General features: G+C 37.7%; 1 protein-coding gene across 3 annotated transcripts in view; it reads left to right on the top strand.

The window, feature by feature from the left end:
• Positions 1–13,356, top strand: part of MRPS31 (mitochondrial ribosomal protein S31) — a 39,002-nt gene that overhangs the window by 13,526 nt on the left and 12,120 nt on the right. For all 3 annotated transcript variants that reach the window (XM_030922384.1, XM_010374518.2, XM_030922386.1), the window contains 3 exons: positions 1,130–1,270; positions 4,043–4,122; positions 8,787–8,930. In XM_030922384.1, the coding sequence (XP_030778244.1) occupies positions 1,130–1,270; positions 4,043–4,122; positions 8,787–8,930 (365 nt within the window). The remainder of the gene's footprint in view (positions 1–1,129; positions 1,271–4,042; positions 4,123–8,786; positions 8,931–13,356) is intronic.

Genomic DNA, 13,356 nt, shown 5'->3' on the forward strand with positions numbered 1-13,356 from the left:
TTTTTTTTTTTTTTTGAGACATAGTCTCGCTCTGTCACCCAGGCTGGAGTGCAGTGGCGTGATCTCAGCTCACTGCAAGCTCTGCCTCCCGGGGTCATGCCATTCACCTGCCTCAGCCTCCCGAGTACTGAGACTACAGGCGCCCCCCACCACGCCTGGCTAATTTTTTTGTATTTTTAGTAGTGATGGGGTTTCACTGTGTTAGCCAGGATGGTCTTGATCTCCTGACCTCGTGATCCACCTGCCTCAGCCTCCCAAAGTGCTGGGATTACACATGTGAGCCACTGCATGCAGCCTCAGGAGGATCACTTAAATCCAAGGTTTGAAGTTGCATTGAGCTATGATCTCACTACTGCACTCCAGCCTGGGCGATAGAGTGAGACAAGAAACTGTAATTTAAAAAAAAAAAAAAAGGCCAGGTGCGTTGGTTTACGCCTGTAATCCCAGCACTGTGAGTGGCTGAGGCAGGTGGATCACCAGGTCGGGAGATCAAGACCATCCTGGCTAACACAGTGAAACCCTGTCTCTACTAAAAACAAAAAATTAGCCTGGCGTCGTGGCATGTGCCTGTAGTCCCAGCTACTCGGAAGGCTGAAGCAGGAGAATTGCTTGAACCCGGGAGGCAGAGGTTGCAGTGAGCCGAGGTTGCGCCACTGCACTCCAACCTGGGCAACAGAGCAAAACTCCATCTCAAAAAAAAAAAAAAAAAAGGAAGACGTAGATATCTGGACCGTCAGTTCAGTGACCCATTATATTTGTGTTTGAACAAATAAAAAGCAACAAATAAATATGGCTAACTCTTGGTTTTAATTTAGTTATTGGATGTAGTTGATAGGTATAACATACTGATTTTACTTTCCTATCATTTTTTCTGAATAATTTTTCATGTGACACGTTTTAAATGAAGATTTCTGAAGAACGTCTTTAAAAGATGAAAGTAAACAAATTGTAATGTTCCATGTTATGTGACTGTTAATAGTTGACATTTTTTATTTAAACACTTTTATGCTATGTAATTAGTGCATAAAAATGAAATAAGAATTAAATGATCTCAGTCTAGTGTTTAAGGAAGTTTATTATTGTTCTGTAACTAAGATTTCTAATACACTTTATCTTTTTATTATTTCAGTTTCAGTAACATAGTATCAGATATGAAAGTTGCCAGACCTTCTACAGCTAGAGTTCGTTCAAGACCAGAGCATCAGATTCAGTTTGATGAAGGCTATGACAATTATCCTGACCAGCAGAAGACCACTGATCTTACAAAAAGGTATCAGGCTTTGTAATCTGCTGGGTTTTGTTTGTGTAGTTTGTTTTTACCTTAACTGTAGATTTACCTTATTGTGTGTGTTTATTATTGCTGTTGGATATTTGAACATTATGAATGCATTTACATCTGTGTTCTTACTCTCTGTATACCACTTCCTAGAGAGGGAACCATGTGCTGGATTTAGCCAGTCTTGTAGTTTTCCATACCTGAAATCAAAATGGGCCATGCTTCACATCTACCCACAATGAATAGGGGTCCTTTGATTTAGAATAAGAGGAGCTGACTGAATTCTGAGCAAATAAGTATTTTGTGAGAAACGTTATTTTTCATTTTAAATATGTGTCTAATACTGTGTATTCATATAGCCTTTATATCTCAATACATGCTTATCTGTTGGCATAGCTTAGAGAAATAACCCACCACCAACAAAAAGAAGGAAAGGCAAGAGGAAAAATGTTTATGTAATACTTTAAAATGGTAGATTATTTGTGGCCATTTGAATTTACAGATTTGAAGTTCTTAAAGATGCTGAGCTATGCCTTACATAGTTATTTTAGAATTTAAAGTTGTTCTGTATTTGCATAACATTTCTGTTCTTTTTCTTCCTTAAACCCTGAAAGTGATAGATGGGAAGGAGGAACCAGATATTTGGCATGGTCTGACAAAAATTAACTTGTCTTTATAGCAGGATATGCTCACAATTGGAGTGTTTTCAATGCATTGTATATTCTGTGGATTTGTTTTAAGTAAAATCAGGAACTTGAGTTAACTCCTTCCGGGTGTTAAATTACTAATTTATACAGGAAAGTTGGAAAAGGTGGTCAGCAGTTAACACAGGAAGTTCAAGAGGTTATGGTGACTTTGGAAGATTATTTGAATTACTAATTTAAAGTGATTTAGTATCTGTTACATGTTATTGAATACAGGAGAAGGTGTACTTGGAGTTTTACTTAAGAATATTTAACTGAATCAGTTAATCCTCAAGAATATTTAACTGAATCATTCATCTTGAACATGATTCTGTGCAACTACATTAGGATGGTATATTATAATTTGATTTTTAATATTAGATTTGATATTTAATATTTTAAAACTTAGAAACTAAAGTAGGAAAGGGGTTTCTGTGCCTTCAATGTGTTAACAAGCCAGCTAGAGGTGAATAAGGGGAAGCAATGATGAGATGCCGAGTTGTTCACCCTGCTGTGACTGGGGCAGGATCTGGGGTATCAACCCCAGACAACCCAGGCCTGGACTGATTTTTTCTGTTGGAGATTGATAGTTCACACTGGCCTCAGAATGTTGGCACTGCCACTGACTAATTCTGTGATAGGGGTACCTTTTATAGCCTCTATCAGCCTGTTTCCCCAGCTATAAAATGCTGAAAGTGAAACCTAGCTTAAATGGCTTTCTTAAGGAATAGAAAAGAAACGTGTAAACTATTTGGTACATGGTAGGTGCTCAGCAAATGTCCATTCCCTCTCTTTGTAGTACATTCCTCTTTTGAAATTCAATACTTTACCAAGGCATTCGCCCTCTGCTCTGACTTGCTTTAATCCACCATCCTGTTTACCAGACGTGTAGTTGAGGGGGAAGAATGCAAGGCACCGAAGAGAGTTCTGGAGCATAAAAGCCTTTGTTTACAAATAACTTGGAACTACTAGATGGAAGATTATATAATTTGAGATCACATTATTTAACGTTCATATGGTATTTGCATTTTTTCCAGTTATCTGTATTTAGTAGAGGGAAGTAATTTAGTTAATTAAAAAAACAAGAATTCAAAATTATTTTTAAAACTAACCTTCCAGTTTATTATTTTTTATTTTTCTTTAAGACGGAGTCTCACTCTTATTGCCCAGCCTGGAGTGCAGTGGCACAATCTCGGCCCACTGCAACCTCTGCCTCCTGGGTTCAAGGGATTCTCCTGCCTTAGCCTCTCAAGTAGCAGAGATTACAGGCACCTGCCATCATGCCTGGCTAATTTTGTTTGTATTTTTAGTAGAGACGGGGTTTCACCATATTGGCCAGCCTGGTCTCAAACTCCTGACCTCAGGTAATCCACCCACCTCGGCCTCCGAAAGTGCTGGGATTACAGGCGTGAGCCACCTCGCCTGGCCAACCCTCCAGTTTATAAACTGGATTTTAATCTGCCAGTAAATTTATTCAAGTAAATATGTGAACTGATGCATAAAGCAGTTGATTATCAAGTGTGTAAGAAAATGTTACCTATTAACTCTGATATTAATTTCAATAGTTAATTAAAAATAGTCATGTAAAGAAAGTTAATAATTATTTTAAAATGCAGAGTGATTGCTTTATGAAAGGGAATGTTGTGGTTTACCAATGCAATCTTTTATAATTATAATATATAATTAAACTTTGCAGTGTTTTCTGCCCTTAAAGACAAATGTTGACTTTAACAGCTTCTACTTTAGCATAGTTTTATAGTTTTTCAAAACATGGAGTTTTTAAAACCTTAATATAAAAGCGAAAAAATAAAAATTATGGCAAATTAAGCTAATCTTTTCAATTAGGTTGTTTGGAAATTAAATTGCTGTAACTGATTTGTTGTATATGAAGCAAAACTTCAAGTGCACATTTCTGTTTTTAGTTTATCCGTCCTAAAAATGTGGCAGTTTAGCTAAGATTTTTGATGTGGGTCAGTGGAATTATTTTTAATTTCTACATAGAATATTTCACTTAAGATATTTTCTCATAATTTTTGTTGACAGTTTAAAATATATTCATTAAAATGTTATTTTCTTTTTTTAGACTTAGGAAAAACATGTTCTCGGGGAAAAGACTTAATATTTTTGACATGACAGCGGTTACTAAAGAAGCACCTGAAACAGGTTTGTTAAGAATAACACTCTTTCTCCGGTGGAGAAACATTCCATCTTTCCAAGATGTCCTTAGTGTTCTAATGGTGTAATAGTTGGATATTTTAATATTCCATTCTGTCATTGGCCTGGAGCCTGCTTACGAATGTGGCAGTTGTTATAAGGAAAACTTGGGACTGTAACATCCCCCCAAGCTGGGAAGGAGTCGAGAGACCAAAGTATAATTTGGGCAAGTCCAGCTTGGCAAATAGATGAGTTTACTAGGACTTACATACTGGACATTCCTGAGCAGCTCTAGAGTCACCCTGTCTCCCATTTCTAAGCTGCCTTTCAGCTAATGTTCTGGCTGTTTGCCTACTCTGTGTGTGCGATGACAGTGCTCTCTGATACGTTCCCAGGCATGCCCAGGGATGTTTGGGTTCTCAGGGACACCTGCTCCTCAGCTAGGCACCATGGCCTTGGCTCCCTGCCCAGGTTTCAGGATCCAAGCAACATGCATAACGCTCTTAAGTAACCTGGTGGGGGACACATCACACTACAGTTGTCAACACTGCTAGTTTTGGTCAGGTTTCCCCCTTGAAATGTTGCATTCTTTGAGACAGTGGGAGGTAAAGTACTACCAATTACCAAATCCAGAGGTCCAGATTAGCTACTAATTTGGGTTAGAACATTAATAATCAACTACCATTTACAGTGTATCTCTACGCTATTACATAAAGATATACTGGTTCCTGCCCTTAGGCAGCTTAGAAGAGGAGATAGCAGTTACAAAATAACTTCCTGAAGTGACTTAGTGATTGTTCCGGAGATGGGAAGAACATTCAAGGAATATATTTAACAGACCTGTAGTGTTTTCTTTGGGTAAGAAATTTGCCATTTTAAGTCTAAAAGAGAAATAAGAGTGTCCTCTTGCTTGACATTAAATTTAGTTTACTAGTAAAATAAACGAAGAAACTTAATACAAATGGTCTGTAGTGTATAAGTGACGAGCATTTCTAAAGAAAAGAAGTTAGTTTTTTGGATCTTGGTAGAAATAATGTTGTATATGAACTTGGGAGGCTGAGACAACAGGATGGCTTGCGACTAGGAGTTCAAGACCAGCCTGGGCAACATATTAAGCCCCTTTCTCTAAAAAATAGAAAAAAATTATCCAAGCGTGGTGGTGCATGCCTATAATCCTAGTGACTTGGGAAGTTGAAGTGGCAGGATCACTGGAGCCCAGAATTCGAGGCTGCAGTGAGCTATGATTGTGCTATAACACTCCTTCCTAAGAATCAGAGTGAAACTCCATCTTGAAGGGGGAAAAAAAAAGAATGTTTTATATGATAGATAATTTCCTAGGCGGGCCTCCAAGGGCTCATTTAATGTTTCTACAGCTACTTATACGAACTTTTGATTTTCCCTCTATTTAATAGACTACTAGGGGCTGTATCTCATTCATGCATACCTACTCATGTGGCTTACAGATAATAGGAACTAGTTATCTTAAATCTTAAATTCTTTTTTGAACAAACTGTACTGTAAAATATGTATCTATAGAGGAAAGAAGTTAATTCAGTGTTTGTTCATTTGAACTGAAGGTGAAGCTAAAAGAACAACCCCCTTCTTGTGTTACAAAAACTGCATTCTCTTGTGTATGATGAAAAGGAAGTCCAAAATCCATAGGGACAAGGAATCACCTCTCCCCTGCTCAAATGGTTAAGTGTGCATCAGAAAGGAATTTTTTGGCTGGGCACAGTGGCTCACGCCTGTAATCCCAGCATTTTGGGAGGCCAAGGTGGGTGGATCACCTGAGGTCAGGAGTTCGAGACTAGCCTGGCCAACATGGTGAAACCCCGTCTCTACTAAAAATACAAAAATTAGCTGGGCATGGTGGCGGGTGCCTGTAATCCCAGCTACTCGGGAGGTTGAGGCAGGAGAATCACTTGCACCCAGGAGGCAGAGGTTGCAGTGAGCCAAGACTGCACCATTACACTCCAGCCTGAGTGATGAGCAAAACTCTGTCTCAAAAAGAAAAAAAGAAAGAAAGAAATTGGTTGTCAGGGCAGCTGCTATTGTCCAACCAAAAGAGACACTTGAAGATTCTTGAGATTCTTGAAGGAACCAGCTTACTTTTTAAAATGAAAAAATCTTATTTCTAAAACTGAAGTTAGTTGGCAAGGAAGCACTAAAGTTTTATGTATTTGATAAAACAGTATCAAATGATTATACTCCAGTGAGGACAATAGCACACAAATTTATGTAATAATTTACTTTAATGAAGGTACTGTGTGAATATGCTATACTTGCATGAGTCTAAAGAATAATTTTTGTTCCCAGTTAAATACAAGAATAGCAAAATGTGAAAATGTAAATTTAGCAATTGTTCACTGTTGTTTTCCCACCACCTGAAATAATGCTGGAAATATAGTTGGCATTCAGTAATTTTTTTATTGACTGATTGAATGAGTTATTCTGTTCCATGATTCCCATGTCTTGTTCCCCACTAAGTTCTTACCACTGCTACAAAGGATATAGTCGTAGGCCCTACTAGTTATCCTAGCGTCCACAGGCAGCATAGTTTAACAGAAAGAGTGTTGGTGTTGTGTAGAACTGGATTCCAATTCAGATTCTGCCGCACTAACCTTTCCCCACCTGTAAAATGAGGGTTACTACATACATCTCAAAGATTAAATGAGGTAATCTGAGAAAAGTGTCAGGCACAGTGCCTGGAACATAGTGCATATTTAATAAATGCTTACAAATATTAGCAAGTGTAAAAATATAGTAATGATCCTAATGATGATGGAAAAGATATAGGTCAGTCAGTGACCACCAAGTGAAAGATAACTGAGACAATTAACTTATTTTACTGGTGTGATTGCTCTGTAAATGTGGCTAGTTGAGGCTGACAACTGATTGGTTCCCAGTATTAGATGATCTAGGCCAAAATACTTAATATCTACAGACATTTCTGCACATAAAGCCTTATAGAAATAGATGCAGAAAAAGCAAAATAGATAAAATAAGGCTTACCCAGGTAGAAGAGTAATTGAGGTATTTGTTGATATGCGTTAGTGGGCTTGGCAAAAGTGGGTAAAGAGGTAAGCTGGAGGATAGATCATATGCAGTCTATGCCTCTAAACCGGAAATTGTGTTCCTAGGAATTTGTTCTAAGGGAATATTACAGATATGCACAGAATACAAGGACATTTGTCACTATAGTATTTAAAAGAGAAAATATATAAATGATCAAAATATTCAGTAGTAGGGGATTAATTGTGAAAAAAGTAGATTACCAAACTATACGATCCTCATTTATTTTAAAAAGTGATATAACACAGAAAAAATAAGAAAAAGATATTGGTAAAAATAACTAAAGAATAAAAATATAGGAAAAACGGTAGCCAAGGGATAGATACTGATATTCATTTTCTTTTTACAACTTTATTAAGGTATAATTTGTGTGCAACAAACTGCATATATTTAAAGTATATAACTTGACTAATTTTGACAAATGTATACACCCATGAAAATATCAGTTATAATTCTGAACATTTTCATGAACCTCCAAAGTTTCCTTGTGTCCTTTTGCAATAAACGCAGACACACACACCCACACACAGTATGTAGGCAACCTTTGATCTGCTTTCTGTTACAATAGATTAGTTTGTATCTTTTTAGAACTGTACATAACTGAAATCACTTAGTATGTACTCCTTTGCATTTGGCTTCTTTGACTCAGCATGATTTGAGATTCATCCATATGCTGTTACATGTACTAGTAACACATTTTTATTACTGAGTAGTATACAGTTGTATGGATGTATCACATTTTTGTACCTGTTCACCTGTTAGTGGACATTTGGGTTGTTTCCCAAGTTACAGCCCACATTTGGCTATTACAAAGAAAGCTGCCATTAACTTTTGTGTACAAGTCTTTGTGTGGACATGTATTATCTCTTGGGTGAATATCCAGGGATGAAACGACTATGTTGAATAATAGATATATTTTTAACTTTTTAAGAAGCCATCAAACTTCCAAGGTGGTTGTACCATTTTATGTTCCTAGCAGCAGTAACTGGTGGGAATATGGCTCATTTTCAAAAGATGATCTGAAGTTTCAGAAGTAAATAAGTTATTGAAACATGTAATATGATAGTGGTAATTAGCCAACATGATAATACATTACTCATAGGGTTGGTTGTGAGAATTACATGCACTAATGCATAAAATAAATGCATTTAAGTACAGAGGAAGTAATCAGTATTCATTAGCAGTTTTGTTATTCTGTTAATATAACTTCTTTGGTTGTTAACACTAGTACATTTGTAACTAATTTTGATAGACTAAAGACCAACAGGCTAGACTTTAAAAATCAAAGTCACATATTCTACAAAAAACATTCACATTCATAAAAATACCCTTAAACAAAACACAAATTTATTTTTTCTTTCCAGTAGAGGGGGCAGTGATTACCTGGCATTGTTGTAAAAGAAAAGTTAAGCTTGCCATTATTGTAGTTACAATTTTTAATATAATTTTTGCAGTTATCTCTCAGTAACTTTTTATTATATACTATTTAATTATGAGTATCAGGGTCTGAAAAATACATGATCCATTCAGGATTGGTTGTAACTTTTTTAAAAAGACACTTACATTGACTTGTTCTTATTTAAAATGTCTTTATTGTACAGACGCATCACCTTCACTTTGGGATGTGGAATTTGCTAAGCAGTTAGCCACAGTAAATGAACAACCCCTTCAGAATGGGTTTGAAGAGCTGATCCAGTGGACAAAAGAGGGGAAACTATGGGAGTACCCAATTAACAATGAAGCAGGTATGTGTTAATTTCAGGGGGTTATAAAATGTATTGAGTTTATTTCTGCCAGATACTTACTTTTAGAGTGTTGATACTTACATGAATTTCAAAACCTTTTGTGGATATCTTCATGGTGTCCTAATATAAATGTGACAAGGTTTTTTAAAAAAGATGTTAGAATTTCACTTATTTTTAGATATTCGATAAGGAAAATGAAGAAGTAAAACTATATGGCAAAAATCCAGCGTGAATTTCTATGACATAAAAGGACTGAGAACTACAAATGATACCAGTTTTCTAATTGCTAAACAGGATATTACTTGGTGGATCTTCAGTAAATTACATAAGGCGTATGAGATTATACCTAAATTTTGGAGAACATTACAGCTCTTAAAGTCTCACGCTGGTGTCCTTTAGTCATAAAACCATTGCATTAATGAGGTACAAGGAACTTGTATGAGCCACTCAAAGCAAAAACCTTAGTAGGCTTTGGAAATCTTTGCCCGCATAATACAGATGCTTTGAACTGGCAACAGAATATCATCTACTTTACTGGGTATTTTTTGGAGATGTTACCTCTTCCTAAAGCAAAAGAAAAACAGTATTACTATGCTATTTATTTTTTATGATACCCATGTTGTCATCAGTTAAACATTTTAATTGAGTTTATAGATGTATTTTGAATTGGAAAAGATGCATGGCTGGGCGCAGCTCACGCCTGTATTCCCAGCACTTTGGGGAGGCTGAGGCGGGTGGATCACCTGAGATCAGGAGTTTGAGATCAGCCTGACCACCATGGTGAAACCCCGTCTCTACTGAAAATACAAAATTAGCCGGGCGTAATGGCACATGCCTGTAATCCCAGCTACTCAGGAGACTGAGGCAGGAGAATTGCTTGAACCTGGGAGACGGAGGTTGCAGTGAGCCAAGATTGCGCTATTGCACTCCAGCCTGGGCAACAAAAGTGAAACTTCATCTCAAAAAACAAAAAAAAAAAAAGAGAAAAGATTCATTTGCTTTTAGGCTAAGATTAGCTAGAAGTTGGAAAAGTCTAAATAAGTCTTAGGAAAATGTAGTCCGTATTTTAACCTTCATAATGTTATGGTATCATTGTAATATCTTAATTTTTGATAATCTTTTATTTGTTGGATTAATAGGTGGAATGGAAGCTTAAGTATCAGAAATATTTAGTCTTAGATGTAAATATAACATAAAGTGTTACTTTTTATAGGAAAACTTTAGAGACTTACAGATTCTTTTATCAAATTCTTAATATTTTGTATATTCATATTGTTTTTGCTTTTTGAGACAGAATCTCTCTCTGTCACCCAGACTGGAGTGCAGTGGCGCTATCTCAGCTCGCTGCAACTGCCACCTCCCGGGTTCACGCAATTCTCATGCCTCAGCTTCCCGAGTACCTGGGATTAGAGGCATGCACCACCACACCCAGCTAATTTTTGTATTTTTAGTAGAGACAGGGTTTTGCAGTGTTGGCCAGGCTGGTCTCAAACTCATCACCTCGGGTGATCTGCCCACCTTGGCCTCCCAAAGTGCTGGGATTACAGGTGTGAGCCACCACACCTGGCCTGTATATTCATATTGTACCTGCAATAATATAGAATACTGTGTTTCATGTATTACATAACCTGTGTGTTGCTTAAAGTATGGTTTCTATGTTATGGAAAGTATCAGGGTAAGGTAAAAAGACCAACGCCTTTTTAGTTGTGCAAACCTGATTACCAGCTCTGTCCATTTTAGCCATTTGCCTTTGAGGAAATTATTTAAGCTCCTGAGCCTCAGTATCCTCTTCTGTAAAATAATATCTGATTTAAGGAAAGATTTGGTTTACTCTTACAACATGTTTAGATTTCATTATTTGAAGAAACTTGGGTGTTCCAAGTCCTCATGGTTAAAAACCTGATTGAAAAACCCAGTATTAGGCTGGGCACAGTGGCTCATGCCTGTAATCATAGCCACTTGGGAGGCTGAGGCAGGAGAATCACTTGAACCCAGGAGGTAGAGGTTGCAGTGAGCCAAGATTGTGCCACGGCACTCCAGCCTGGGTAACAGAGCGAAACTCTGTCTCAAAAAAAAAAAAAAGAAAGAATAAAAAAAAAACAGTATTGAGGTATAATAATGTGACTTTATTCAGGAGAGTCAGTGAAGCATAGTGGTTTTAGAAGTTCAAGATCCTGAGTAAGTTACAGACTTGATCTCTCCAAGCCTCACCTCCTTCATCTCTAAAATGATGGGAATAATAATAGGACTCATTATACAAGATTGGTGTGAGGAGTAAGTGAGGTTAAACAAGTAAAGCGTCATCACCGTCATCACCCCTGTGTCTACAGCAACAATATTGTGAGGGGGTTTGCTTCTGTAGTGGTTTTCCATTGTATACTGTAACATTTTATTTTTTGAAATTTTACTTTATACTGGAACATTTTAAATCTTAAAGTATTGATAAGGATAGTGTGTATTATCTGGGAACCACCAAGTAGGGTGTTAGGAAACCACGAACTCATGGTATATTGTCATCAGCAGTGAAACACTTCAGTGCATCAAAATTTGATCAAACTCCAACGGAATTTATTTTAAATTTGACCTCGTTTCTGAGAAAATTTAATTTCTTTCTTTCTTTTTTTTTTTTTTTTTTTTTGAGATGGAGTCTCGCTCTGTCACCCAGGCTGGAGTGCAGTGGCCAGATCTCAGCTCACTGCAAGCTCCGCCTCCCGGGTTTACACCATTCTCCTGCCTCAGCCTCCCGAGTAGCTGGGACTACAGGCGCCCGCCACCTCGCCTGGCTAGTTTTTTGTATTTTTTAGTAGAGACGAGGTTTCACCATGTTAGCCAGGATGGTCTCGATTTCCTGACCTCGTGATCCGCCCATCTCGGCCTCCCAAAGTGCTGGGATTACAGGCTTGAGCCACCGCGCCCGGCCAATTTAATTTCTTTTTTTTTTTTTTTTTTTTTTTTCTGAGACGGAGTCTCGCTCTGTCACCCAGGCTGGAGTGCAGTGGCCGGATCTCAGCTCACTGCAAGCTCCGCCTCCCGGGTTCACGCCATTCTCCTGCCTCAGCCTCCCGAGTAGCTGGGACTACAGGCGCCGCCACCTCGCCCGGCTAGTTTTTTGTATTTTTTAGTAGAGACGGGGTTTCACTGTGTTAGCCAGGATGGTCTCGATCTCCTGACCTCGTGATCCGCCCGTCTCGGCCTCCCAAAGTGCTGGGATTACAGGCTTGAGCCACCGCACCCGGCCAATTTAATTTCTAAAAAAGGAGAGAAACATGTTTTTTTGGTCAGGTTGGGGAGATAAATGTGACAACTATCCACATGACACTTCATATTATTGATATTTCAGGGCTGGAAAAGGAGGTGGTAGGTAACTCATTTTCAGCTCCTTAAGGCATTGTTATCTGAAGTAAAAACAGGAAAGGACTATGGAAACTCTCACTTTGATCACTGCCCTGGGTGCACACTTAGAAACTTGTACTTTGAGAAACTGGTGTTATAACCTGACACCTCAACAATTCAATAACTTTCTTTTATATTTCTTATACTTAAATGTTGAAATGAATGAAATACCTTTCTTTCCCTACTAATAGCTTTATGAAGATTTATTTGGATTCTTTTGTGGAAAGAGGTTTTGTTTTGTTTTTAGTAGTATTGGAACATAATATTGAAAATGACAAAGTGACATGTCGTGTGTTTACAGTTTACTTTGCAGTATGGTGTTTTTCCATTATATAAAAAATTAAGGTTTGTTGTTTTGCCACTTAATGCATATAAATTATTTTTCCAATTGAGAATAGCTTTTTTTTCTGTTTCTGTTTTAAGAGCTTGTTAGTCCCTTGTGCTTTGCCTTCATGGAGATTTACAAGCGCTATTAGATGGAATTGTTCTCACTTAGACTTGGCACTAGTTTGTATATTGGATTGTTAGTGATCCATTTTTATTTTAGCCTCTACTTTGATTTTAACTAAATTTAATCACATTTATGCTTACCCAGTAACAGAGTGTTTCTAAGGCTGGTTTTTATGGGGGAGAGGGGATTTGTTGAGGGGGAGTGTTGGCTTCTTTCATACAACATAAAAGCATGATCCATGAAAGAAGAAAGTGGTAAGTTGAATTATATTAAAAATAAGACATTTGCACTGTGAAAGATACTGTTAAAATATAAAAAGACAAGCCACAGAGTAGGAGAAAATACTTGCAAAACACGTATCTGTGATAAAGGACAGGTATACAAAATACACAATAAAAATTATTGGCCAGGTACGGTGGCTCACACCTGTAATCCCAGCACTTTGGGAGGCTGAGGCAGGTGTATCACCTGAGGTCACGAGTTCAAGACCAGCCTGGCCAACATGGTGAAACCCCATCTCTACTAAAATACAAAATTAGCCGGGCGTGGTGGCGCATGCCTGTAATTCCAGCTATTCGGAAG

The sequence above is a fragment of the Rhinopithecus roxellana genome, chromosome 18 (genome assembly GCF_007565055.1).
Source record: "Rhinopithecus roxellana isolate Shanxi Qingling chromosome 18, ASM756505v1, whole genome shotgun sequence".
Lineage (NCBI taxonomy): Eukaryota > Metazoa > Chordata > Mammalia > Primates > Cercopithecidae > Rhinopithecus > Rhinopithecus roxellana.